General features: G+C 40.0%; 1 protein-coding gene across 20 annotated transcripts in view; it reads left to right on the top strand.

The window, feature by feature from the left end:
* ZNF131 (zinc finger protein 131) overlaps positions 1–20,424 on the top strand; it is a 41,541-nt gene extending 21,117 nt beyond the window's left edge. For 10 of the 20 annotated variants that reach the window (XM_070246315.1, XM_023625690.2, XM_070246306.1 and 7 more), the window contains 3 exons: positions 10,496–11,181; positions 17,773–17,903; positions 18,566–20,424. In XM_070246315.1, coding sequence (XP_070102416.1) covers positions 10,496–11,181; positions 17,773–17,903; positions 18,566–19,252 — 1,504 coding nt within the window. In that variant the 3' untranslated portion in view covers positions 19,253–20,424. The remainder of the gene's footprint in view (positions 1–10,495; positions 11,182–17,772; positions 17,904–18,565) is intronic. The other 10 variants (XM_070246302.1, XM_070246303.1, XM_070246311.1 and 7 more) reach the window with 2 other exon arrangements.
* The last annotated feature ends 7,348 nt before the right edge of the window (positions 20,425–27,772 follow it).

Genomic DNA, 27,772 nt, shown 5'->3' with positions numbered 1-27,772 from the left:
ATAGTGAAATTAGAAATATGGTAGCCAAAATGCATTCCATTTAATTCTATATACATACTAGATGGGCTAAATCTTGCTCTGAGTTCTGAAGCACCAAGTGCAAAGAAAAAGGAAAAAGAATACTCAGTTACATTATTCATGGTTATAAGATGAGAACAAATCAATTACTTAGGAGCCATTCCTATGCAGTTAAAACATAAAATTTCTCAAAGAAGGTATTTAAAAAAGCATTAAATGATGTAGTGAGTGAAGATGTCAACATCTTACATCATGAATAGTGGCAATGTAATAAAGTGTAATATAGTGACTAAGAACAAGAACTCTGGAGTCAGGCTGCCTGGGTAATAACGCAGCTCTACCACTGTGTGGCATTAGTGAAGTTACTCAACCTCCTGTCAGCAGCTCAGTTTCCTTATCTGTCAAATGAGGATAATGTACTCTTGTGTGTAGGATTATTTGTGAGGGTTAAATGAATGAATGTATGTAGAGTGCTTAGCTTATGTCTGGCACGGAGGACTGTAAATGTGAACTGCTATTATTATTATTTCCTGCCTCTGTTTCTTGTGATCCTCAATGTAGGTCATTGTCATAAAACTGAAGTACCATTTGGTAAAATCATTTTCACATGGGACAGAATGATTTAATCCAACTTACTGGTGTGGTTCAGTCAAAAGATATAATTTAGAATAACTCTAAGAACTAATTGAACTGTAATCATCCATAAATACATTTCTCCTAATGAGCTTTTAATTAGGTTGGTGACAGAGTTCAAGATTAAACTTTTCTGACAAGAACTTGGTGTGTTTATATTATTTGATGCCTGGTGCCGGGCACGTAGAAGTGCAGTAGGCATTTGTGAATGGATGGATGGGTGCATGCCAGTTAAAACCAGATCAGTGCTGTCCTGCCGAGAGAGGAGACATGGGTAGCAAAATAGAGGTTTGTTGAGGATTTATACCTGATTGGGTCATACCTTCTCCAAAATGGAGGTAGACTAAGGGAAATATATATGGATGGGGCATTATCAGATTTGTGGTTAAATCCTGCATGAGAACCTTCTGAAAAAATGTTCTGTCTGTGAGGTTCTTTGCTGGTAGTATCTCACTATGAGGAAAATCCTTGGCAACGGAACAGTAGAACATATTCCATGACAGTGGCGTAGGTTGAATTTGAGAGGCATTTAATTGAGTTCTTGTGTATGGTCATTGGGAGATGAAGGTGAGAACAAGTGGGCACAGCTGCTTTCCCAGGCCTATTTAGAATCTTTTAGGGGCTGGCCCCCGGCCAAGTGATTAAGTTCACGAGCTCTGCTTTGGCGGCCCAGTGTTTCGCTGGTTCGGATCCTGGGTGTGGACATGGCACTGCTCATCAAGCCATGCTGAGGTGGCATCCCACATGCCACAACTAGAAGGGCGCACAACTGAAAATATACAACTATGTACCAGGGGGCTTTGGGGAGAAAAGGGAAAAATAAAATCTTTTAAGAATCTTTTATATTTATTATGATAAGGCTAGGATCCTTGTAGTAATTACAACCATCAGTGCTTTTCAGTATACATACAGTAACATGTTGAATTATTTCTCGAACCAGTCAGACAGACAGTATACTCTGAAGAGTTCTCTGAAAACAAGACAGCAGTATTACATGTTGGCTATTTATGATAATACAATTTATGAATAAAAATTTAAATTGACTGGTTAAGGTAACTGTATTGAGAAGATTATTCTATAACTATCTTAAGGTGAATAAGGTGCTTTTCTCACATTTGCAGTATGCAGGTCCTTTTGGAATATAGTGTATTTGATTGACACTGAAAAAATACTTGGAATTTATTTTGCTTTGCTGGAATTGCATTGTTTATTTAAAACTGTGAGAAGATTCCTGTTATTTGTTAGGAAAGAACAATTGCCTTATAGATTTTTCCTCCCCAGCCTATTGAGGTGTAATTTACATATAATACAATTCACCCATTTTAGTGTAGAGTTTGAATTTTGGTAATTGTATACAATGGTGTAACCACTACCACAATCAAGACACAGGAACATTCCCATCACCCTAAGTTTTCTCATGACTCTCTCAACCCTGATCCCCAGCCTCAGGCAACCACTGATCTGATTTTTATCACCGTAGTTTTATGTTATTTAGAGTGTCTTATAAATGGACTCCTACAACGTGTAGTATTTTGTGTTTGACTTTTTTCACTTAGCATTGTGTTTTAGAGATTGGTGTTGGTAGGTATTACTACTTCATTCCTTTTGATTGCTGAGTAGTATTCCATTGTATGGATACCATCTGTTGATGGACGTTTAGGTTGTTTCCAGTTTTTGGCTATTTCAAATCAAATGGCTGTGAATATTTGTATACAGGTCTTTGGACATGTGGTTTCATTTCTCTCAGTAAATACCTAGTAATGGAATACTTGGGTTGTATGGTAGATGTGTTTAATTTTTTTAAGAAACTGCCAAACTGTTTTCCAAGGTGGTGTGCCATTTTACATTCCAACCTGCAGTATATGAGAGTCCCAACTGCTCCACAGCCTAGCTAGTACTTGGTATGATCAGGCTTTTTCATTTTAGCCATGCTGGTAGGTATATAAAGGTTTTAATTTGCATTTCCATAATGACTAATAATGTTGAAAATTTTTTCATGAGCTTTTTTTGCCGTCTGTTTATCTTTTTTGGTGAAGTGTCTGTCCAGATCTTTTGCCCATTTTTAAAATTGAGTTATTGTCAAGAACTGTGAAAGGTCTGAGATTTTATCCTATTTGTAAGCTAATAAGTTGGCCTGCCACGGTTTTAGGGATCCTGGCAGAGGATATGAGACTCCTGAGTCTGTGAGAAAGGACTTTATTTCTCTCACAGCGTAAGAAGCAGCATGAGCTTCATGTTCATATCAGTTTTTCTTCCTATGCCAGGTTCCGCAAGGGTGACACTGTGGCCTAGGTGTGTGCTGTGCTCACAGTGGTTTGCATCACTGTTGAGGAACGCTGAGCTTTAGGAAACCCAAATCTTTTTTAATAAGCTACAAGCAAACCTGCCTGACCTTTGCCCCAGAGGGGCCATTATCTTTATTATACTGGACAATAAATGAACCTATCCTCCAGTCAGGAGGAAGACAGTCTTTGAAGGCTATTTGCTATACGAACAACCTTGAAGAGATAGTCCAGAACAAAAGACGATCGGTGTCTTTGTGTACAAGCAACGCAGAAGCATGAGCAATCCATGGAGAGCTCCATGGAGAAACAATATCCTTGTTTCTATATTATTTTAGCTTCTAGTGAGTTTTCCCACGAGTGTTCCCACACTGTGTGACCACTCTGATTACTCTGAGTGATAGGGACTGGGACCTAATCTGTTCAGTTTTTCTCACACTGGATTTAATTAAGGCAACTATCAACAGAACTCCAAGCAGCAGGATATGGCCACCCTACAGTGCTGAGCTTAACCACACACCCACTCTCCTAAGGTGCGGAACTCCACCAGTGAACAAATCCATAGAAAGCCAGGTGGCTTTATCCTTTAGTTTCTGTACTGACTTTTCCACTTAGCCCTAAGCATTAATCTAAGTATTGCAAAATGCTGTAGCAGTTGCACAGTCTCTGCATTGGCCCACAGGGAGGAAGTCAAGGGTAAATCTATCTTCCATGATAACCATGGCCAGTGATTTGAGGCTGATATGAGTGCCTTCCAGAGCCCAAGTGGTGTCATTGATCACATCGGCTTAAGTTGGGTACAAGTTTTGTACCACCTTTTTGTATGGGTGACTCCCATTGTGGGGAGAACTGCGCATAGGACACAGATAAATAGCAAATTAGTTATTGCTTTAGGATGCTCCCCCAAGTAACCAAGTGTAGCCTTGTTTTGGAGAGATCTCTACAGTCATCTGAGAACTAAACTGATCTACCAGTGGTATTTCCTTAAACACTGGGTGGTCTCTTCTGCCCACTGTGCAAGTCATCATATTTTAGGAGGGAAGGAAGTACCTGGCTTCCACATAAGAAGTACAGTCCCAGGGGCACGTAGGTGCTTTGGAGAGAAATTATTGTTTACAATTGTTTGTGTTTGCAAAGTGAGACCTTCATCAGTCAGTGGCACAGGTTGACATTGCCTCCAATGTGGCCTCCCCCTTTCCCAGTTCAGTTAGAGTGATTGAGCCTAGTCTTTGTTTTTGGAGGGACTGTCTGCGGGCAGTTCAGTCTGTCCTGTTTGTCGTGAGCACCTGAGTGCCAGCTGAGTGGCAATCATCCAGCTCATGAACTGAGCCTCACCTTTGGGAATGGTAGTGGGACAAACATCTGGTGTTTTGCATGGGACATGCAGAAGCTTGGCCATCCCCTGCTGTTTCCAAAAGACTTTTTGGTAGAATTAAGGGGATGATGATCAAATTGTGGTCAGAGCCACCTAGCAGGAGATGACAGAACCAGCAGTCAATTTAAAGTTGTTGTAACAGTTGAGGAGAGCTGCATCAGAGCGTTTTCCTACCCGAGGAAGGTGCTAGGGCTGGTTTTGAAGGGCAAAAAGATCATTAATGTCCCTTTTTCCCCCATACCTCCTGGAGTCTAAGATGTTCTCTCACCACGTGCCAGGGTTGTTGCTCTCCTTCCACCTCCACAGAATCAGTGTGTCCCATTATAGTATATAGTATAGTAGCTATAACTTCACCTCTTTTCCAGTCATCCCCTCCTCTTACTGAGACCTTTCATCCAAAGTGGTCAGAGACAAGGGCATTTTATAAAACTTAGAGACCCATTATGGCTCACAAGGGCCACTGTCACTGTTCTTGGCAAGCAGACTATTCAACCATGCAGTCATTATTCTTAGAATCTAAGATGATGTCGAGTCAGCAAGAGAATCCAGATAGCTGAACTAAATTTCAGTTTGAATCTGCTAGGCCCACTTTTAATCAGCTGTCACCTGGAGGAGGTACCAACCAGGCTGTCCCAGGGTTGCCATTAGGGGGCAAGAAAAGGATCATGTCTTAAGAATGGTCATGGCAGAATCCTAAATTTCCAATTAGGTTTATATAACTTCCTACCCCTTTTGTCTTGATCCTTACCCAGGGAGCAGCTGAGAAGAGATGATCCCTTTCTGGGGACAGCTGAGTTCGATGACCAAACTGCCTTACTCAGATTTTTGGACAAGGAGGAGGTGAGGGAAGTAGAGTCAGAAATCTTTTGAGTCAATGTTTGAGGAGGCTGTTGGAACGCTCTACAATGTCAGTATCTGGATGGTAGGGAGCTTGAAAGGTCCATCAGCACCTTGACTATCAGCCAATTATTGTAGCTTTTGGCACACCATTATTGCACAGCAGGTGGTCCAGAAAGCTAAACATATGACACAGATTAGTCTCAAGGGCCACGTGGTGCGACCAGAACCAGCTGATCAGACTGGAACAGCAACAGTGTAACCTGAAAAAAATGTCTTCAGTGGTGAGGTACCACTGATAGCCCTGAGATGGAGTCAAAGGTCCAGTGTAGTCTGCGAGGAACAGTTGGAGACAACACCCTGTGCCATGTTGCCTCCTTCACCATGAGATAAACAGGCCAACTTTTGGCAGGTGTTACAAGTCTAGCATGCATTGGCAGCTTCTACATCAAAAATATAGGGTCTTTTACTTTCTGCTCAGTCTGTGATAGTGAATGTGTCACCACGTCCAGAATGTTGGATCTGGGTGTCCATGATGGAAGTCTGGGCAGTGCAGGCTTGATTCTAGTTGCTGTCATTGGTTTCATTACCATGGGCCTCTAAATCAATGATCCAGACAATTTGATCAACAGCTGTTACTTGTTTCTCCAGTTGTGATTCCAAAGATGGGTGTCTTTAATCTTCCAGGATTTTCAAGTCTTCCAAACATCTAGGCCATTGGCAACAGCCCAAGAGTCAGTAAAAATATAACAGGGTTTATTGTGGAAAATGTCCAGAGTTACGAAGACAGCCTTAAGTCCTGCCTTCTGAGCAGAGCAACCACATCCACTTTTGGTTTTGCAGAGTTGGTGGTAAGACTGAGCTCTACAGCAGCCCAGTGAACACCATCGGCCTTCAGCTTAGCCAAATCATCAGTGATCAAAGACTCCATTGATATAGTGGCTTTCTTTGGCCAACAGAGTGGAGGAGCTACCACTTTTTCACGTAAAGCCAAGAGGCCAACTGCTTTCTTGACTATACTATTTCTGTTTGACGAGTGAGACTTATTGGGCACTTCTTACCTTGCTAATCATGAAGTCTTAGTTGACACATTCCCAAGTGGTAACATCAGGCTAGAGAGCCTCAAAGCCTCCAGGGATCAGGTGTCAGTTGCAACAAGAGCCTAACATCAAGCTAATCCTTACTTGTCAAAGGGAATATACCTTGTAGCCATGTCAGGGAATTGACAAGTCCAAAACCCAAGGAGTACCTTTGGGCGGAGGCTGCCTCCCTTTGCTAGAAGCTGTAATCTGCAAAAGCATCAGTCTCAGACTTGTAGCTCAAAGGGGTCATTAAGGTGGTAGGGCTCCAAAGGTAGGCAACATGCCACAGTTTAATGGACAACTTCCAATGCAGCCTGTTGGTTGGAGCCCCACTTAAAAGATGCTGATTTGCAGATTACCTGCTGTAAAGAAGAAAGTAGAATGCCTAAGTGAGGCATGTGCTGTCTCCAGTACCCAAAAGGTCCAGTAAGATGCTGGGCCTCATTTTTGGTGGGAGGAGGGAGGAGGTGAAGAAGCAGTAGTTTTTCTTTTACTGCTGGAGGAATAGAGCCTTGTGAATCCACCTGCATGGTCCCAAGAAACTTGAATTTTGTTGGGGTATATCAGCAACCCCTGCTGGTGGAGGTGTGGTAACACTGCAGTCACGGCCCTTGAGACTGAGACTTTTGGCTTGCCAGTCAACAGGACATCATCAATATAGCGTAAACTTTAGACATAATGAGATAGAGACACGAGCTAAATCCTGACCCAGCTACTGGTGGCAAATGTCGGGGGGATTTGTTTCAGTAGCTCTCCTCTACCTGTGGCTCTTCCCAATTGGGATGATTCATCTCTGCTGCTTATGGGATGGGGAAGTATAAGTCCCATAGCAATTCCTTCTGTACATCCAGATGTCAAAGCAGTAATAGTACATAGAATCAGCCCCACCCACAGAGTCAAGACAGCCTCCCTTTCCTACTATGTACCTTGCCCAGACCCCATCAGTTGAACGAGTGCCTCCTCTCCCCATAGTGGGATGGTGAATTGGACACCTGAATGTAGCGGAGTCATGGAAGTTTGCATCCTTCCCATTCCTGAGTTTCTTTGAGTGTACTTGGACGGGTAGATAGTCTTCATTGTATACCCTTGGGAACAGGGAGACCTCACCTCTACCTCTAATTATCTTTCTCCAAGCAGGTGAAGTCAAGGTAGAGGAGAAGGGAAGGTAGAAGAGGAAGAGATGTGAAGGGAGAAAGTGACTGTGTCAGTGAGCAAGGCACATTTACTTTTGGTTTCAAACAGCACAAGAGTTACGTGTGCCCAACTAAACAAACCTCCAGTGTTTTGACCCCACCCAAAGCCCTCTACCAGGCAGCAAGGCTTACACTGACACCATCTGTTTCACTGGGGACCTCTTGATTTAACAGCCTCATTCACATTGCTTTCTAGTTGGTGCCACGAGGTTTATGCCTTTTGGCTGACTTAGACTTACCTTGCACAGTGGTGGCTTTTTTTTTTTTTTTTTAATTGTGCCTTAATCCTCGACATTTGCTTTCCCATTGTCATGATAACATCTCTAATGCTTTTCACTGGTTTAACATAAAGGTTGGAGGGGTCTTCAACAGGTCCGACTACAAGAATTCATATTGTTTTGGATTCTTTTCTCATTCCCAAAGTGACTCAGCATTTTAAACCCAGTTGGGCAGGAAGACTTACTAGTCAATGTTTGTCTCAGACAAATCTCCCCAAGAGCACCAAAGCACCATTATGGCAGCCAGGACCCACTACAAAAAAACTCAGACCTTTTACAGTCATTTCCAGCTGGATCTAAGGTAGACATGACAGACTGCAGGAGGGACTGAGCCCTGAGATGTGGCCTAGATGTTGCCATTCTTAACAAACATTATGCTGCCTCCTCATTTCCATATGGAGCAGCCACAGTTCTAATGTCTCAACTGGTTGCTGTTAGTAGCAGTTGCAGATTTTCTTATCAAACTTGATTTAGGTGCATGTCGCGGTAACTTGTCTGTAAAGTGGTGAAACCTGTCTCTGCCCTCTCCACCCACCATGAATCTTAGTATCCATTGTTAAGATGGGACAGACTGCCAGATTGGCAGGGAAAATGCCTGCCCCTCCTGCCAAAGTTTGCAGCAACTAGGGCACCATTCTAGCAGCTGTTCTTGAACTTAATTGCCCAGTACTCATCCTGCAACTACATTCCCAGTTGTTCCTTATTAATAGATGTTTTAGTTTCCTGGGGCTACCATAATAAAGTATCACAAACTGAGTGGCTTAATACAATGGAAATTTAGTGTCTCACAGTTCTGGAGGCTGGAAGTCCTAAATCAAGGTGTTGGCAGAGCCATGCTTCCTTAAAAGCATCTAGAGGAGGATCCTTGCTTGCCTCTCCTAGCTTCTGGTAGCCCCAGGCGTTCCTTGGCTTGTGGCAGCATAACTCCAAACTCTGCCTCCATCTTCACATTGCCGTCTTCATATGACTTTTTCCTCTGTGTGTGTATTCACATATGCCTCTTAATAGGACATGGTTGTATTGGAGTAGGGCCCACCCTACTGACAACATCTTAACTTGATTATATCTGCCAAGATTTCTTTCCAAATAAAAGCATATTCATAGGTATCAGGGGGTCAGGACTGCACTGTGTCTTTTTGGGAAACACAATTCAACGCATAGCAGTATGCAGTTAAGTAGAAGGCCATTTATTGCCCAGTTCACCATACAGTTTGGTTAACATGTTTGCTGCCACCTCCAATGGACTTCCTCAGATCCCATTAATTGCTCTGTGAGGCTTCATCCTTCCTCTTCCAGAAAGCCTGATCTTTTTCAGTATCCTGTCCTTGTTGCCAAAACCTGACAAGAACTGTGAGGGATCTAAGATTTTACCCTACTTGCAAGCCAACAGGTTATCCTGCCACAGTTTCATGGATGCTAATAGAAGATATGGGACTCTTAGGTCAGAAAGAAAAGACTATTACTTTCTGCACAGCGTGTAACATGAGTTTTATATTTGTACCAGTTTACCTTTCTCCCCGAAGTCCCACAGGGCTGACATAGAGTGGCCTGGGTGAATGCTGTGCATATGGTTGGTTTACTTCACAGCTGAAGCATCTCCAACTTAGGAAACCCAATCTTTTATAATGGACTGCAAGCAAACCTGCTCCACCTTTGTCTCAGAGGGGGGCATTATTGTAGTGGACAGTAAGCAAAGCTGCCCTTTGTTCCAGAGGGAGACATACTCTCAGTCTTCTCAGGCTGCGGGCTCCTCTGCAGACATCCTTGAAAAGATAGTCTAGAACAAAGCTGTCAGTTCACAAGATGTGCAAAAACACAAGAGGCTCATGGAGAATTGTCTCCCAATAGTTGTCTTCTCTTACTGAGTTTATTGAATTGTGAGAATTCTTTTTATAGTCTCTATACAAGACCTTTGACAGATATATGTTTGCAAATATTTTCTCCCAGTCTGTGACTTGTCTTTTTGTTAACTATGTGTTTCGAAGGGAAAAAGTTCTTAATTTTGACAAAATCCATTTTTATCAGTTTTTGCTGTTAAGATTTCTGCTTTTTATGTGCTATTTAAGAAATCTTTCAGTAACACAATGTTATAAAGATTTCTCCTGTTTTCTTCTAGAGGTTTGATAGTTTTAGTTCTTATGTTTAAGTCTGTGACCCATTTTGAATTAATTTTTTGTGTACAACATGAGAGTAAGGATTGAGGTTTATAGTTCCCATATAGATACCAGTTGCTTCAGCAGCAATGTTAAAAGATTCTTTTCTTGGGGCTGGCCCCGTGGCCGAGTGGTTAAGTTCGCGTGCTCCGCTGCAGGCGGCCCAGTGTTTCGTTGGTTCGAATCCTGGGCCTGGGCGCGGACATGGCACTGCTCATCAGACCACGCTGAGGCAGCGTCCCACATGCCACAACTAGAAGGACCCACAACAAAATATACAACTATGTACTGGGGGGCTTTGCGGGGAAAAAGGAGAAAAATAAAATCTTAAAAAAAAAAAAAAAAGATTCTTTTCTCCGTTAAATTACCTTGGAACCTTTTTTCAAAAATCAATTGACTATATAAGAGTGGGTCTATTTCTGGACTTTATACTGTTCTATTAATCTTTGTCCTTACCAATATCACATTTTCTTAATTTACTGTAGCTTTGCAGTAAGCCTTGAAATCAGGTAGTATAAGTCCTGCAATCTTATTTTCTGCATTTCCATATTAATTCTGTTATCACTTTATCAATTTCTTCCCAAAAGCCTGCTAAAATTTTGATAAATCTTATAATTTTTTAATTCATACGTTATATGTTTCAGGAACAAAGAAAACTCAGCTCCACTAGAGGAAACTACTACAGGAAAAAGTGAGGCAAAAAAAAGAAAGATTGCAGAAACTTCAAATGTTATCACCGAGTCGTTGCCATCTGCAGAATCAGAACCTGTTGAAATTGAGGTGGAGATTGCTGAAGGCACAATTGAAGTGGAAGATGAAGGCATCGATACATTAGAGGAAGTGGCTTCTGCCAAGCAGTCCATAAAGTACATTCAGAGCACAGGTTCCTCTGATGATTCTGCTCTGGCACTGTTGGCGGACATTACCAGCAAGTACCGTCAAGGTGATAGAAAAGGGCAGATTAAAGACGAAGATGGCTGTGCATCTGACCCCACAAGCAAACAGGTAGAAGGTATTGAAATTGTGGAACTTCAGCTGTCACATGTGAAGGACTTGTTCCATTGTGAGAAATGTAACCGTTCATTTAAATTGTTTTACCATTTTAAGGAACACATGAAATCACACTCCACTGAGAGTTTCAAGTGTGAAATATGCAATAAAAGGTATCTTCGGGAGAGCGCATGGAAACAGCACCTCAATTGTTACCACCTTGAAGAAGGTGGAGTCAGTAAGAAGCAAAGAACTGGGAAAAAAATTCACATATGTCAGTACTGTGAGAAACAATTTGACCACTTTGGACATTTTAAAGAACATCTTCGAAAACATACAGGTAATTAGTAAATACTTTATGTTAAAAGTATATTTTTTCATATTTACTTCAAGTCTGAGTATCTGAATCCTTTTTGTTTTTAACTAATACCATGGAAACCATCTGCTGTATTTTCTAATGTACAAGCTGAGTTCACACTGCATTTGTAATATTAGTTTGTAATATTGATGTTTTAAAGGTAAAATCAGTATCAACTTAAAAGTCATTGTGACTGCTACACCTTGCCAAATTTTATATTTTTAAAAGAAATAAGTAAAACACAGTTTGTCATTATTTACTAAGGATCATAAATTAGGAAATCCTAATTATAGTGAAACTTCACTCTTAATTATTTTTACATTTCCTGTCTCTTGTTAATAAGTTACATAGATGAGTACATTTACAGATAATCCCTGATATGTTTATACCTTTGTGTGTTTGGTCATCTGCTTGACCTGGTAGCTAGGTAAGCAGTGTATGTCCATCTCCCCTCGCCTCTCTAAGGGCAAATGTGTCAGGACTGGTGGACAGCCAGGGTGATGAGAAGGATAATACTTCTACTGTCCTGGGCGCTGTCCCACGGAGTCTTCCTTAGAGCCTCTGGCTGTTAGATCTGCATCCATCCCCTGTGCCTGTTTTTTCCCTGACAGATTCCCTGTCCTTGCTTCCACTTCCCAAGCAGTCTTTATTAGGTCTCCTGTGCCACACACGGAAGCTACCACTAATTACTTGAGTCTCGAGAAGACCCTAAACCCACTATAACAAGGGTGTGGAGAGAGCAGGTGCTATGGTATACTACGTGTCAGACTTCTGGACACTTATTCCCATGTTCTTATTATGTGTGGTGGTTAAGGCTTTTTAGACTGTTAGTACAGTGATTACAACATACGTATCCCACACTGTTCAGAATCTTTCTCTCTGCTGGAGTTTGGAGAACTTTGGATGAATTTCTTTCATAGATCTCTTGCTGTCCAAAGTCACTTGCTACACACTACTTGAAATTGAGAAACCAGATAGATTCAGATAATGGGGTATCTCTCACGTTTCGAATGCTTGGTATCAATACTCAGGAACTGAATAGATACTTGGTATCAATACTCAGTGGTTGCATGAATAGCAGGAGAATTTCATACTTTACTTAAAGCTCAGTATGGATTTAAAAGACTTTAAAGTACTAGTTTGGATAACTAATAGGTGTTTATGAAATCTTTTGGGAAAATACTTTCTGATTTTCATACATTATAAACCTGTATATTTGGAAACTGCCTGTAGATATAGTTTTTGGTCCTTAGAAAACAAATATTCATCTATTTTAATGGTCTATTGATGAACATTTTGTGGTAACTCTGGATTAGTTTTGTCAAAGGATTGATTTACCAGCAGCACAGTAAATTGGTAAATAGGCATTATCTTGATAACTAGCGCACTTTGATAGTGGTTTCTGGTACCCCAACAGATAATCAGTCACTTTTATTTCCTAGCATTGTGAAAGTAGAAGCAATTGTCTCTTTTACCCAAAACTAGTGACTTACCTGTTTGAAAATAGGACAACACAGACCATTTTGAAAGTTTTAAAATGTGCTTTCCAAATCCTGCACTTTGTGTTTTGGATCAAACAGCAGAATAGGCAGGTAAAGTACATTATGTTGTGTGCCTTTGTCTTTCCCGTCAAAATGATGTGAGATAACATAAGTAAATTAACTTAAGTAGTTATAAGTTATAGAACCAGATGACCATTGGAGGAATATTTGAGCACATAATGCAAACTGAACTTTCATTGTCTTTTTTAATCTCAATCAATTATTGTACTAGTAATTAGTGACAAGATAGTTTAAGATGTGATCAAGACTTAGTGAATTCAAGAGGAGCATAAGTAAACAGTTTTAAGTTATGTTTATGTTAACAAAGGATGGATTGTTTTTGGGCCAGCCCCATGGCTGACTTGTTAAAGTTCTGTGCCTTTCACTTCGGTGGCCCACGTTCATGGGTTTGGATCCTGAGCACGGACATACTCTACCTACCAGCCACACTGTGGAGGTGTCCCACATACAAAAAAATAGAGGAAGATTAGCTCAGATGTTAGCTCAGGGCTAATTTTCCTCAGCCACAAAAAAATAAGGATGGATTGTTTTTTACTTATAGCTAAGTGTAAGGTAAGGAAACAATATGTTCCTGTTTCCTACCCTCAATATATACATAATACACCCCCCTCAGTTGCATATTTTGCATACTTTTGTTAGTTTTGTGGTTTGGTTTCTTGTATATTCTTAAAGCGTACACTGTAATCTGGCTTGATAAGCAAAATTTGGCTGTTGCTTGTCCTCTGGAATTATTTTGTTTCCATTTGGAAAATAGTAATGGTAATACCAATCTTCTTGGTCATGGAGATAAAGAAATTTTAGAGTCCCTGCCATCAAGGAGCTCAAACTTATATTGGGGGAGACAAGCAGGCACAATCACAGTGTGACAGGCTAAGTGCTGATAGACGTAAGCACAGAGTCTTATGGGAATGCATGCCTGGGCTGTTTGTTTATGATGGAAAGGGCAAGGATTGCTTCCTAGAGGGTTTACCCTATGATAACTCCCAAAGGAAAAGGAGTTAGCCAGAAGATGAGCATTCCAGGCAAAAGAAATGAAACATACACAGGCATAGAGAAAAGAGAGGAAGGAACTCGTGTGGAGCACTGCTAATAGGTTATCATGGCTTGGGGATTCGGTCCAAGTGGAGGAATGCCAAGAGATGCAGCTGAAGAGTTATCAAGGGCTGACCGTGTGGCATGCACTTAGGCATCATGGATGAACTACCAGTGGTTCAGGGGCAAGAGAGAGAAAGTAATGATGGGAGATGAGGCCAAGATCTTGTAATTATTTTCATAAGTGTTGTAAATGAGGTCAAATTTCTCTTGGGGGACTCTGGGTTATTTTAAAGAAGTTTAATCTAGGAAGAGATCTGATCAGATTTATGTTTGAGAGAGATGACTGGCAGGATAGATTAGAGTGGGATGAAAGCTACTAGGTCTAATCAGGAAGCTGAGGGAGTAATCTAAACAAGAATGAGGGATTGACTAAAGGCAATAATAGTGGAAAAGGGTTGGAGATGTGAGTAACGTTAAGTAGGCAAAATCAACAGGATTTGGTGATCGGTACGATGTGGGGTGAAAGGGTAGCTCCCAGCTTTCTGATTTGAGTGGCTACATGATTGGAGGTTATTAATTTAGAAAGAAAAATATAGTAGGGTAAGCACTTTAGGGGTCGGGGGAGATATCTGGCATGTTGATAGGGATACCGAGTGTGAAAGAGAACCTAAAGGTGACCTTTAACCATGTTTTCAAATAATTGTTCCCTAGTTTCCTGGAAAAGTAGTGTGGAATCATAGAAAGAATGTGGGTCCAGAAATCAGAATTAGATTCCAGCTCCAGTTCTGACATTTGCCAGCATGATAAACTTGACTAGTCACTTTATCTTTGGGTCTCTTTCTTTGTCTGTGTAAATAAGGGTAATGATACCTACTTTACAGGGTTGTGACAAATAAGAGAAGACAGTAAAAGCACTTTGGAGACTGTGCTGTCTATACATCTAAAGAATGATTAATCTGGTGCTATTTCTGGATTTTGGGGGGTTCATTAATAGTTTTTTAAATAGCAAAAGCTCAACATACAGTGAAAAGTGAATGTCTTTCCTACTTCAGTAGATCTCTCCAGAAGCAGCTACTGCCTTTATTTTCTTATTTATCCTTCTGGATATAGTCTTTGCATTTTCAAGTAATCATAGGCAGACACACAGAGTTTTTGAGAAAACAAACAGGAATATGCAGTACAGTGTTGTACCATTTAATTTATCTTGAACTGTTTTTAATATATGAAACATTCATGAATCTACTTATTTTTTTCACTGTAGCTGCATATTTCAGTGTATGGGTATCCCATAATTTACTTAACCACTCCTCTTGATCCACATTTAGGTTGTTGCTAATATTTTGCTATACTGTAAACTATACTGCAATAAGCATACTTGTATGTATCTTTGTGTGCATGTTCAAGTAATTTAATTTTTAAGAGCAGAATTGCCAAATCAAAGAATATGTGCATTTTAAATCTTGGAAAATATTGTCAAATTGCTCTTTAAAGAGGCTGTGCCAATTTGTATTTGTAGGTTTCATTTATATTGAAAAATAATATACTACCAAAATCCAAAACTTAACAATTTTATTTAGCAATATCTCCCAACATTTGGGGAGTTGAAAAGGAGTTTCTGTACCAACACTAATTCTAGGTGATTAGGTCTTCTCTCTCAAATTAGTTTTTTCATCTCGTTTACACAAAAAATAAGCTGGAGTTTTGTCAGGGAAAGAAACCACGGCTCAAAGTTACTTGACTGTGTCTGTTGTGCCTAGTTATAAGGGTCACGACTAGTACCTCATCTTCACTGGGGCCCATTCCCTACAAGCATCATCCTGTCTTTTGAATTCTCTCTTCTTTCCTTACTCTAACTGTTGGACTCTCCCTCATTTAGCCTTCCAGTCCTTCCATATCCCATTTCACCTAGCTTACTGCCCTATTTTCTCTGTCTTGTCTTGTGCTCATTGTATACAACTTGAGTCACTTTTTCTTGTACTCTAAGCACATTCCCTTGGCTTCTTAACCCCCTTACTCTAAAAAACCCTCCATCCTGGTATTATTGCAGTCATTTACTCCTACTCCCTGCTGAGCGCTGCTGGAAAAAATTCCTATTAGACCTTAAGTTAGGCCTTTTGGTGTCGGATTTATATCTTTCTTTTCATAATTTCTATTCTAGACCTTCAGTGCAGCACTCAAGACCCCAGAAGATGACATAGCTGTCTTCTTATCCCTAACTTACCTGTGCAGTAAACTTCCATCTTTGTCGCTTCCTTTTTTATTACAGAGAAAGATATTTCCCTTTTCTTTTTCATGGTCAGCCCTGGATCCCACACCTTGATGTCTCCTTGAAGACTCTGCTTCATGTATCATTCCTACTCCTTTCCTCCTCCACTGGCTTCTTCCCCTTCAATAAATAAATAATGACTCTTTTCTGGCTTGAATCTGTTAATGACTTGTACCTCTCTCCCACCTTTCCTCTTTATGTCCTAGCCTTCCTGAAAGAATTTCTGCACTGACTGTTTTCATTGTCTTGCCTCTCACTCACTCTCCCTCATCCCACTGTAGTCTGACTCCTGATCCCACCACACCACTTGCACTGTTCTTGCGAGAGTTGTTACCCTATGTGACATCTCTGTTCAGTTTGGCACTGTTTACTACCCTCTCCTTCCTGAAATTTCTTCCTTAATTTCCCTCAGTGTTCTTTCCTTCTACTTCTGGCTGTTATTTCCATTTTCTTTGCTGCCTCATCTACCTGCTGATTTAACTTGCCATTTCATTGGGATCTGGCCTTGATTCTGTTAATCACATAACATACTGGGAGTTTTATCCACATCAAAGGTTTTTATTACCACCTAAAGTAACTCCTAGTCTCTATGTCAGTCCACCCTCTATTTGGCTCCGGATTTGTCCATACAACTGTCTACTGGAATTTTCCACTTTGCTCTCAAACTCAACAGACATAAAACTGAATTTATAATCCTTCCCAGCACACCCCACAGCAAACCTACTTAGACTTCTGTGTTCTTTATTCTGGTTGATATTCTAAACCATAGATCTGGGAGTCATTATTGAGCTTCCTCCTTACTCCTCACTCACCATGCTATTTTATATTTCTGTGCCTCTGCCTAGAATAAATTTCTTTCCTTTCCTTCTCTCATTCCATTCCAGGCAGAATTAACCACTCTCCTGCTTTGTGCTGCTGCAGTACGTTTTCCATGGTCCTCATTTCTGTAACAGACCTTCTACAGTGCATTGCATTTGTTTATTTTTAAGTATTTTACCTTCCTGAAGTACCCTGGCCTGTGATATGAAGGTTTTAAAAACAAGGATAGTTTGGGGCCAGCCCTGTGGCCAGGTGGTTAAGTTCTCACGCTCCACTTCGGCGGCCCAGGGTTTTGCTGGTTCAGACTCTGGGCACGGACATGGCACCACTCATCAGGCCATGCTGAGGGAGCAGCCCACATGCCACAACTACAAGGACCCACAACTAAAAAGATATGCAACTATCTACTGGGGGGATTTGGGGAGAAAAAACAGAAAAGAAAAAAAACTGTCAACAGTTATTAGTTCAGATGCCAATCTTAAAAAAAAAAGGACAGTTTATTTATCTTAATCACCTAGCACATGGTCTGGCACACAGTAAGTGCTCAAAATATTCTTACGGAATGGTTAGCAATGTATTTCCCCAAAATAGAGATTGATCTTGATTTTTATCTAAGGGAAAACATACAGTTTTTTATGATTTGCAAAAACATGGGATAGAATTCAGATTCAAATTTTATTTCTTTGTCAGAGCACAGGTACAATTATAATAATCACTGAAAACTTAATTCCACTTCTAGAAAAATCTTTTGGATATGGTAGAAACATCTGAATTATAAATTCCAATCTTCCTTTTAAGAAGGTGCTATTACAATTAACCAAAAATAAAAAAACTTTAATTGCTTTTTCTATTTTTCTTAATTTGTCAATATAATTTTTTCTATTCTAATAGGTGAAAAACCTTTTGAATGTCCAAATTGTCATGAACGATTTGCTAGAAATAGCACCCTCAAATGTCACCTGACTGCGTGCCAAACTGGAGTGGGGGCAAAAAAGGGAAGAAAGAAGCTTTATGAATGTCAGGTATGTGTGAGTGTATTCACAGCAAAGGCGTCTGTGTTTGAAAGCATTTAGAGTAAAGGATAACAGAGTCTAGAGCAAAGGTGTAGAGCTGACCCTTTGGAAAGAAATGAAGGTAAAGATTACATCATTGTCTTGATTTTTTTAAGGGAGATGAGAGTAGTGTTTTTTTAACCCAACCCTAGATGACACCATTGTCAGTAAAATAATGTCCTAAATAACGGGTAGTCTGAAACTATGGTTATTCTTAACCATGGAGAAATCATTAGAATTCACGGGTGAGGCAGGGGAAGGCAGACCAAATGTAATTGCCTCCTCTTCCATGATTCATGTATATTTATCCCAAATAATGTAATTGTTCTAAATGTTGATATTCTGGAGAAAATATAATATTGCTACTTTATACTCCTAGAATTCATATGACATCTTAAACAATGAAGGCAATATTACGATGTTTCCCAAAATGTATTTAAATTGTTAGCTACATCAGCTAAAAGACCAAATAAAAGAGTTACAAAATCTCTTGGACCAGATTATATTACAAGTATCATATTCACGACATTTTCAGAAAGATCTTCAACTTTTTCCTTACAGATAATAAAGCATCCGTATTTCCTTTAGTTTGAATATAAGTGTTGTTAATACCATATGTTTGGTTATTTTAGGTCTGTAACAGTGTGTTTAACAGCTGGGACCAGTTCAAAGATCACTTGGTAATACACACTGGAGATAAACCCAACCATTGTACTTTGTGTGACTTGTGGTTTATGCAAGGAAATGAATTAAGGAGGCATCTCAGCGATACTCATAATATTTCAGAGCGTCTAGTAACTGAAGAAGTTCTTTCAGTAGAAACACGTGTGCAAACTGAACCTGTGACATCAATGACTATTATAGAACAAGTTGGGAAGGTGCATGTGTTACCATTGCTTCAGGTTCAGGTGGATTCAGCACAAGTGACTGTGGAACAGGTCCATCCAGATCTGCTCCAGGACAGCCAAGTACACGATTCACATATGAGTGAGCTTCCAGAGCAGGTCCAGGTGAGTTATCTAGAAGTGGGTCGAATTCAGACTGAAGAAGGTACCGAAGTACATGTAGAGGAACTGCATGTTGAACGGGTAAATCAGATGCCAGTGGAAGTACAAACTGAGCTTCTAGAAGCAGACTTGGATCAAGTGTCCCCTGAAATCATGAACCAGGAAGAGAGAGAGCCTAGCCAAGTAGATGCTGCTGAGGCTGCCAGAGAAGATCACGAAGATGCTGAGGGTTTAGAGACCAAACCAACAATGGATTCCCAAGCTGAAAGGTCAGGGAACGAGAACAGAACACCTATGCCGGTTCTAGAATGAAATAACAAATGAATATATTTTTAAATTTATGTTTTGGGTTTTTGAACTCATGATGGGCAGTGTGACTGTCCTTAAGCTAACAGACAAGTGGACCAAAGTTAAACTTCTTCTTGTTGTGCTGAACTGTTTCTGTTGAAACAAACCGATTTCCCCCACTTAATGCCACAGAGGAGGGATCTTTCCCGTAAGTGAATGGGAAATTTTGAGAATTTTATTTCTGGAAACTTAAATGGATTATATTCTTCTTATGTAGTTGGGTACGAATGTATCTATTTTCATTGTGGTAAGGGTTCTCCCTTCTCTCTTTCCTAGGTCATGTCCTTCCTCAAATTTTTTATGTATTGTAAAATCAAACAAATTCATTAGAATACAAGGTTATGTATTCTAATGCATGTTAGAAAATTGATATAGGAAACACAAGGCTGCATGAAGAAAAGTGCATTGTTACTGTGCAGTTAAATTTTGGTTTCTGGCTTTCTTTAGTTTGAACAACGTTGTTGTCTATCCCAATAGTCACAGATGTCATCTATACAACAGAAACAGAGTGGTGGTGGCAAAATTTCTAGAATGTAAAAAAAAAAAAAATCCACACCCACGTGCCTTTTGAAAACCAACTAAACTTCTATAAAGCATCTCTGGTTCTTTAAAAGTTTGTGTTGTAAGGAGCAATGTAGGTGATGCTATAGTACTTTATATTTTTGCTTAGTAATGACAACTACCAATTCTTTTTCACTTAAGTTGACAAATTTCATTTAATGGCAGCTGAAGGGCCATTTTCAATTGGGAAAATTCATTTGTATCTGTGGTAAAGTTTATTTTGATGAAAAGTTGCACTAGTATTTTACCATCAGATGAAAATAAGATGAGCATCAGTTAAAAATTAATGTATTTAAAGTAAAGTACAGAGAAAAACATGTATATAATATATCAGGCTTTGTTTTGAATGAATCTTTTTCCCCGATCCTTAATGTAAAGATCCTGTGCTATAACTTTTAAAGCCATACAAATAAGAGTGCTAAACTGTGGACTTAAAAGTAGATGTGTACATATTTTTAATCAGTATTACTTGGAAAATAAAATATAACAACCACATAAAATAAACCAATATGCTATATTCTTTACCTGTTAAATATTGGGAGATATTTGCATTTTTAAAGTAAACTTTAAAATTATGGTGGTCTTGACTCTTCTTTTTTTTTTTTTTTTTTTTTAATTACCAGTGTGGAAGTTGATTCGTGGTCAGAGATGTTTTCTCATCTGTATTAAGATGATTTTATGTTACCTATATTAACATGACTGATACGTGAGTTGAAATATAAAATTGTCAGTACACACCTCCAGTCCCCAAAAATCGGTTCAAAAGAAAGGAAGGAGGAAGAGGTGGTTATTTGCAGTTCTTAAATGGTGGGGCACAACAGCCAATGGAATTTTTTAGTAGAGCCTATTTTAAAAATACTTTCTCTGCTTATTACGGTGTTAAATTTAAAAGATCAATTCAGCTTATCCCCCTTTGGTAATCCTGATGTTAAATGGTATCACATTTATGAAATACACTGAAGAGAAAGGCTTACCACAACGGGAGAAGTCACAGATTTAGAGACAAAAGGAATAGGTTGTGTTTTTATTTTAAGATCAAAAAAGTGTGTGAGCATTTCCAAGTCTATTGTGTTTGGCAGTTGGGTACCTACTGCAAAGCTTACTTATATATATATATATATATATTTTTTTTTTTTCTTTGAAGTCAGAAAATACTGATAGAATTAAATTACATCACATTGAATTTTGTTTGCCTTAAGATGTCCATGTTCCTGAGTTAGTTGTTAAAAAAAAAAAATCCCTGACAAATAGTGGTCTCAAGTATGTAAATTACTAGTTAGTATCTAGTGAATTCTGAATGCTGAAAATAGCTCATGCTGTGCCCTTAAGCCAAGGTATGAAACAAGATTTATTTTTAAACATAATCTTTCAAGAGCTCTGACCACAAGGTAGAGATCAGGGAAAAAGGCACAACAAAGTGTTAAAGTTATCATTTGAATTTTCAGATTTGGCAAGGCCTTTCAAGACAGGTTTGAAGGGCAGATATAGTTCATTTTATTTTTCCAAAAAAAAATATAAAGGCTATATGGATATGCTCCAAATGCCAGTTAATTTAATTGCAGAAGGAGAGGAAAGCTACCTACATGGTGATAAACCTTATGTTAACTAGCAGTTTGCAGTTTGCAAAGCATTTTACATATAATATAAAACAGCTGTTAAAAACCATTTTGTATATTTACTTAAAGTACTGAAGTATATATATTTTGTTCCTCCCAGTTTACTCCTACTGGGGTGTTTGGCTACATCTACAGTGTGACAACTGGGCAGTAGAGTGCCAGACACTGGTCATCACAGGAATCCCAGGTGCACTGGAGAATGATAGGAGAGCCTCTCCTGTTTCCCCTGTTCTAATATTAGTTCTTCAATTCCCCAACACCAACTGGGTGTCCAACAATTCACTTCTGGCACTACCCAGAGTTAGCATGGACTTCTCAAGTTAGGTGATCAGTACCACAAGACTGCCCCCACTTCAGACACCAGCCAAAATTGGAGTCCCCAGAATACTTGCACTTGTGCCCAGCCTGCTAAAAATTAGGGCTTCTCACCACCACCACCACCCCCGCCCCCCGCCTTGGTTTCAATAATGCACTAGAATGACTCACAAAACTCAGGAAAGCACTTATGAGTATAGTTTTATTGTAAAGAATACAACCCAGGAACAGCCAAATGGAGGAGATGCATAGGACAAGGAGGTGGTGGGGGAGAGGTGGGCAGAGCTTCCATGCCCTTTCCTGGTGCTCCGCTCTCCAGCACATGGTTGTGTTCAACAAACTGAAATCTCCCTTAACCTTGTTTACTGAAGTTTCGCTGCCTACACTTGATTGATTAAATCATTGGCCATCCATTATTGAACTCACTTTCCAGCCCTTCCCCCTTCCCTGGAGATCTTGGGGTGGGGCTGATAGTTCTAGTCCTCTAATCATCTGGTTGGTTCCTCTGGTGACCAGTGCCAAGAGTCACCTCATTAGCATAAACTCAGACATGGGCAAAAGGGGCTTGTTAATGAATAACATCACTCAGGAAATTCCAAGTGTTTTAGGAGCTCTGTGCCAGGAACTAGGGATAAGTATTCTTAATTATACCACACCTGCCGTCTAAGATTAAAGGAAAACTAAACTGAACCCTAATGTTAGTATATTTAAAACCCAGAAATCGTTCTAATATGTGCAAAATCAGAAAGCTCTTAACAGTCTTACTAGTTTAAAAAGGCTACCATCCTCATACACTATTGAAAGTAGGAATATTTTCATGGACATGGAAATGCTTCTGCTCCCGCTACATTCAATTTGGAATTAGAGACTTCAGGATTAGAACGGTCCATGAAGGTCTTCTAGGTGAATTACCCACTTTGAATAAGCCGAGAGTATTGACTGAGGCCTAAGTGTAGACAGCCTCCACCAGCAAATCAAGTGGATTTTAATGAACATCTTCAATTTAACATGGGTTAGTTTAGACAGCTGATCAGATGGCCATTAAGGTGTTCACATGGAAACAGTGTTTAACTATCATATCATGCAAAATTACAAGTAAATGGGTGACCTTCAAAGTTTAGCCTGATTTTGTTGGAGAAATGTAATAGCTTTGGATTCATTAGATTAACACGTATGTGTTAGTTACATCAGAAGAGGGAAACCTAGTCCGAATGTTTTCACGTGTAATGTGCTGAGTTGTGCTATAGCTCTTGCAGAATTTGTCATAAAAGATGCAAATGAGAAGCAGCAGGAATTAAAACTATCAAACTCACCACCACCACCAATTAATGAGATCCTGTATAGTTGGAGGCCTAGAAGTGTATTGTTTTAAAACTGTAAATGCAGAGGCTGTCATTATCATAAATGTATTCTGAACTTCCAGGTTATCTTAAAACTACTCCTTGTTCTATAAATATTACTTCATTAGTCCTGTTGACATGGTGAGTCGGAAGGCCATGTGTGCGTTCAGTATTTTTTCTTCTCAACTTTTCTACAACCTAGTATGACACCGCAAATGTGACACAGTTATTCAACTGAAGCAATGCTCACCTTGATGTTTGTATGAAAATAGAGCCTAGGAAATAAAAATCTCGCTGTAACATAATAGCATCATTTATGAATCACTTATCACTTTACATTTAATCATCTCAATGACCTCATGAGATAATTATATTATTAGCTAAAATGGAGGGAACTAAGACAAGGAGGAGATGAGAAGGAGTTAGTGGAAAGTGGAGTCAGTATTCGAAACCAGGGTGCTTGAATCCACAGACTACACTCTTGATCACTAAAATACAGTTCCTCTGTGTAAGATCTCTTTGTAGTTGACAAGACTGAATTGCACAAAGCATAGGCTAAATACCCATTTTTCTTTTTGGAATCCACATCAGCCCTTGATGGGGTTGTGGGTGGAGGGAACAGGAGATCAGAAAACCTGGCAAGAGCCAGTCCGGTGGCCTAGTGGTTAAGTTCAGAGTGCTCTGCTCCGGCAGCCTGGGTTCAGTTCCCAGGCATGGACCTACACCACTTGTCAGTGGCCACACTGTGGTGGTGGCTCATGTACAAAAAAAAGAGGAAGATTGGCAACAGATTTTGGCTCAAGGCAAATCTTTCCCTGCCAAAAAAAAATCCTGTTAACTTTACATGAATATCTGTCTTTACACAGACACACACACGAAAGAGAACTTTATTTATTTATTTTTTTTGGTGAGGACAGTTGGCCCTGACCTAACATCTGTGCTAATCTTCCTCTATTTTGTATGTGGGACACCACCACAGCTTGATAAGTGGTATGTAGGTCCATAGGGATCCAAACCCATGAACCCTAGGCCACCAAAGCAGAGCATGCGAACTTAACCACTACACCACCAAGCTGGACACTAGTTTTAATTCTTTTAATTTTGTTTGGATTTGACAGAAATAAGAAGGGAAGCAGAAGAAACTGGTAAACCTCAGATAAATGTTTCTTTACCACAAGATATATTAGTTTTTAAAAGGCTCCTATAAAGTTAAAGAAAAAAGAATTTTAATAACTAATTGTTTTAAGTCATTCAATTTGATTTGTTAATTATATTTGCATTGTCAAGGTTTCTAAAGTTAATGTGCAGGTTAAACAGCTGATTAATTACAGCACAAGAGAGAATAAGTGAGATAGAAGCTAGATCTGAAGACACTACCCAGGATGTAAAAGAAGGTAAACAGAAGGTAAAAATCCAGAAAACATGAGAAAGGACATAAGATAGAATAGAAAGGTCTGACATACATAAGGTCCAATTAGAATTCCTGAAGGAAAGATAAAACGTGGGATAGAAGCCGTGTTCAAAGAGTATCTGAGAATTTTTTCTGGATTGTTGAAGGACATGAATTCTTAGATTCAGGTACTGCACAAATCCTAAACAAGGTAAATTAAAAAATTTTCCTGGAACAGGATATATGCCATTTTGAGATGCAGATTCAACTCTACAGAAATATGCAATCTTGGAAGACTTTTGCTCTGCATCCTCTCCCAAGATTTGTCAAATATCTCTACCAGAGGGAAGGAGGAAGGAGAGTGCAGGTGGGAAAACCCCATGAATAGCCCAGGTTTACACACAGGCAGCAGTCTACCAGGTAATTTAATGACCAGGAAATGAGAGTAGCATGTCCCTCTATGCCCTAGGACAGCACCAAATGTGGAAGGATCCCTCAGAACTTGACAATGATAATAACAGCAACCACTTACTCTAGGAGGTTCTGGCCTTCTTTGGGCCCCAACTACTTAGAGATTGTGATGAAAGGAGTATCTTTTAACACATTTTCAGTGGGGTATCCTCCTGCCAGCCATCCCCAGCCCATGGACTCCAGATTAAGAAATCCTAGTTTACTATTTGCCAGAAACTTTATCTCATTAATTCTCAGAACACCTAGATTACAGATGAGGAAATTGAAGCTAGAAGATGCCTGAAACCAAAGAGTGTCATACAGCTAGTATGCAGCAGAGCTAGGAGTCAAGGTGTGGCTTTATGACCCAAAAGTCTTAAACTTTTAGCCACTGCCAATGTTTCTCAGCATAGAACAAGTACCTCCTGCATTAGAATCACCTGCGGTTGTTCCTAAGAATGTATTTGACTTCTTTCCTGCCAACACAAAGGAGCAAGGTTTAGAGGACTAAACTTTAATGAGCTCCCCAATAACCATGAACCTGCCTACACTGTCTTTATAGATCTGACAGTGTCATCAGTTCTTGTGGAAAATAATATTTTTCTGACACGCCCATTGTAGAAAATGCAAATAATACTGGAAAGTATTAAGATCATTTAAATCACCTGTGATTCCACCAGGTAATGAAAACCATTTCTAGTGTTTGGTGTGTTTCCTTCTAGTCATACATATCACAAATTTGTATCACTTTGCTTTGTAACTTTTGCTTTCACTTAATTTGTTGAAAATATTTCCCCAAACGATTCAAAACAAGAATTTTTAACCTCTATATACTGTTACATTGTAATCCACCTATTGTTGAATGTCCCTTTCAAGGAGAAAGCACTTTTTTCAAGTGAAGAGAATTGAATGCCAAGTCAGTCCTGGATGGCTGCGGAGGAGGGAGGGGGGAAACCCAGGACTCCCAAGGGGAGGGAAGGCATGAAGGAGGGGTTGTGATTTGAAAGAGTGCAGGCGCTAGCAGCATGGCTGCAAGAGAAATGGGAGTGCGAGGGTCTCCTGGAATGGGCTCTGGCCCGTGGACTTCAGGAGAAGTGTTTTCTGATGCTGAGTTTTAAGGTTTCCTTTTCTGTGATATCCTGAAGTCTTCAGTAACCTTTTAAGCCTCTAGAATCTGGCATCAGCTTTGCTCTATGGTGCTCGAACGGGGCAGGATGGGAGGGTTTATGAGAGAGTCTGTGTCAGGTTGAGGCTCTTGGTTTCTAGGTAGTATCCTTATGAAATCCTATCAAGTGTATTGTCATGTTGTAGGATTCCAGGAGCATTTTGTATTATTATTTTTTCTTTTTGCTGAGGAAGACTGGCCCTGAGCTAACATCCATGCCCATCTTCCTCTGCTTTATATGTGGGACGCCTACCACAGCATGGCTTTTGCCAAGCTGCGCCATGTCTGCACCTGGGATCCGAACCGGCAAACCCCAGGCCACTGAGAAGTGGAATCTGCAAACTTAACCGTTGTACCACCGCGCCGGCCCTGTATTATGTTTTTTAAATATGAAAAGTTTTATCCTGCATTTTATTGCTTTAGAAAGAAAAACTGATGGCATGTACTATTTTAAAGATTACTTTAAAAAAAAAACCCACTTGTCTTTCGAAGAGAGGTTCTCTGTTTAAAGACAAACCTTTCTCATAGAGAACCTTTATCATACACAGTAAGATGACCACTCTCATAAACCAAGGAAGAAATTATTCCAGGTTCTTTTGGTTTTCTTGCCAATCCAATGGTCAGTCCATGGAGCTGTCCAAGGTTTTATTTCTTGACCTTCCTGTTCCTGGCCTCTTTAGTCATAACGCAAAGAGGCAACAGAGGGTAGTAAGGAAGAGCACCCACTCTGGAGTCAAACTGCAAGGGTCTGAGTCCCAGCACCAGCAATGGACAGCTGTGTGACCTTAATCTAGTCAAATAACCTTTCTGGGCCTCAGTTTCCTCATCTGTCGAAATGGAGATGGTAATACGAGTACCTAACTTGCAAAGTTATTGTGAGGATTTAATCAGTTACTCTTTGTGAAAGTATTTATAACAGTGCCTGGCAAGTAGCAAAAACGGAATCTTTGAGTTCTCTAATTTCTACTATAAAAGGATTTTAAACTTAGGTTATTTTTCCCCTCAGCACTTTTGCTTTTGTAAATATTGCCCTGGCAATCATAAACACAGGATCTGGAAGCTGGAGGAGAGGGAAAGAATGCTCACAGAACTGCGACTTAGGGTGCCTAGTCCTGGCTCTGCCATTAACCGTGTGTCATAAAGCCATGTGACCTTTGCTACACTAATTGACTTCTCCGACCTCAGTTTCTTCCTCTGTGAAATGAAGGACTTGAACTTCAATAAATAACCTCTATGCTTTATTTAGGATTCTGTGAATCGCATTCCTGGCTCCACAGTCAATTCAGTGACTTGCTTTCCTTGTTTGTAAACTAGAAAATATTTGGCACCTACCAACAGCCGCAGGGTCATAGACGGGGAGTAAGCAGATTAGGGACCCGCCGTTTAAATGGCACCAAAGGAACCAAGTCTAATGTACACGAGGAATCCGGGCAGAGGGTGGCATTAGCACTTCTTTATGCAGAGCCTAAACCCTGCCAGACTCACCCGAAGGAGCTGTCACGGTGGTCTGCTGGAAACTCTTGTTCTGTTGGGAGGATTACTGGGGTCGCAGTCTCCCAAGGACACGGACACCTTTGACCAAGAGGCTGGAGCGGCTCAGGACAAGGGGTGAGTTGATGGGAGCTATGACAACCCTCTTTCGACTAT

Source organism: Equus caballus, chromosome 21 (assembly GCF_041296265.1).
Source record: "Equus caballus isolate H_3958 breed thoroughbred chromosome 21, TB-T2T, whole genome shotgun sequence".
In the NCBI taxonomy this organism is placed as follows: domain Eukaryota; kingdom Metazoa; phylum Chordata; class Mammalia; order Perissodactyla; family Equidae; genus Equus; species Equus caballus.
Note: the sequence above shows the minus strand (reverse complement) of the source record. Positions and strands in the feature narration are given on the sequence as shown.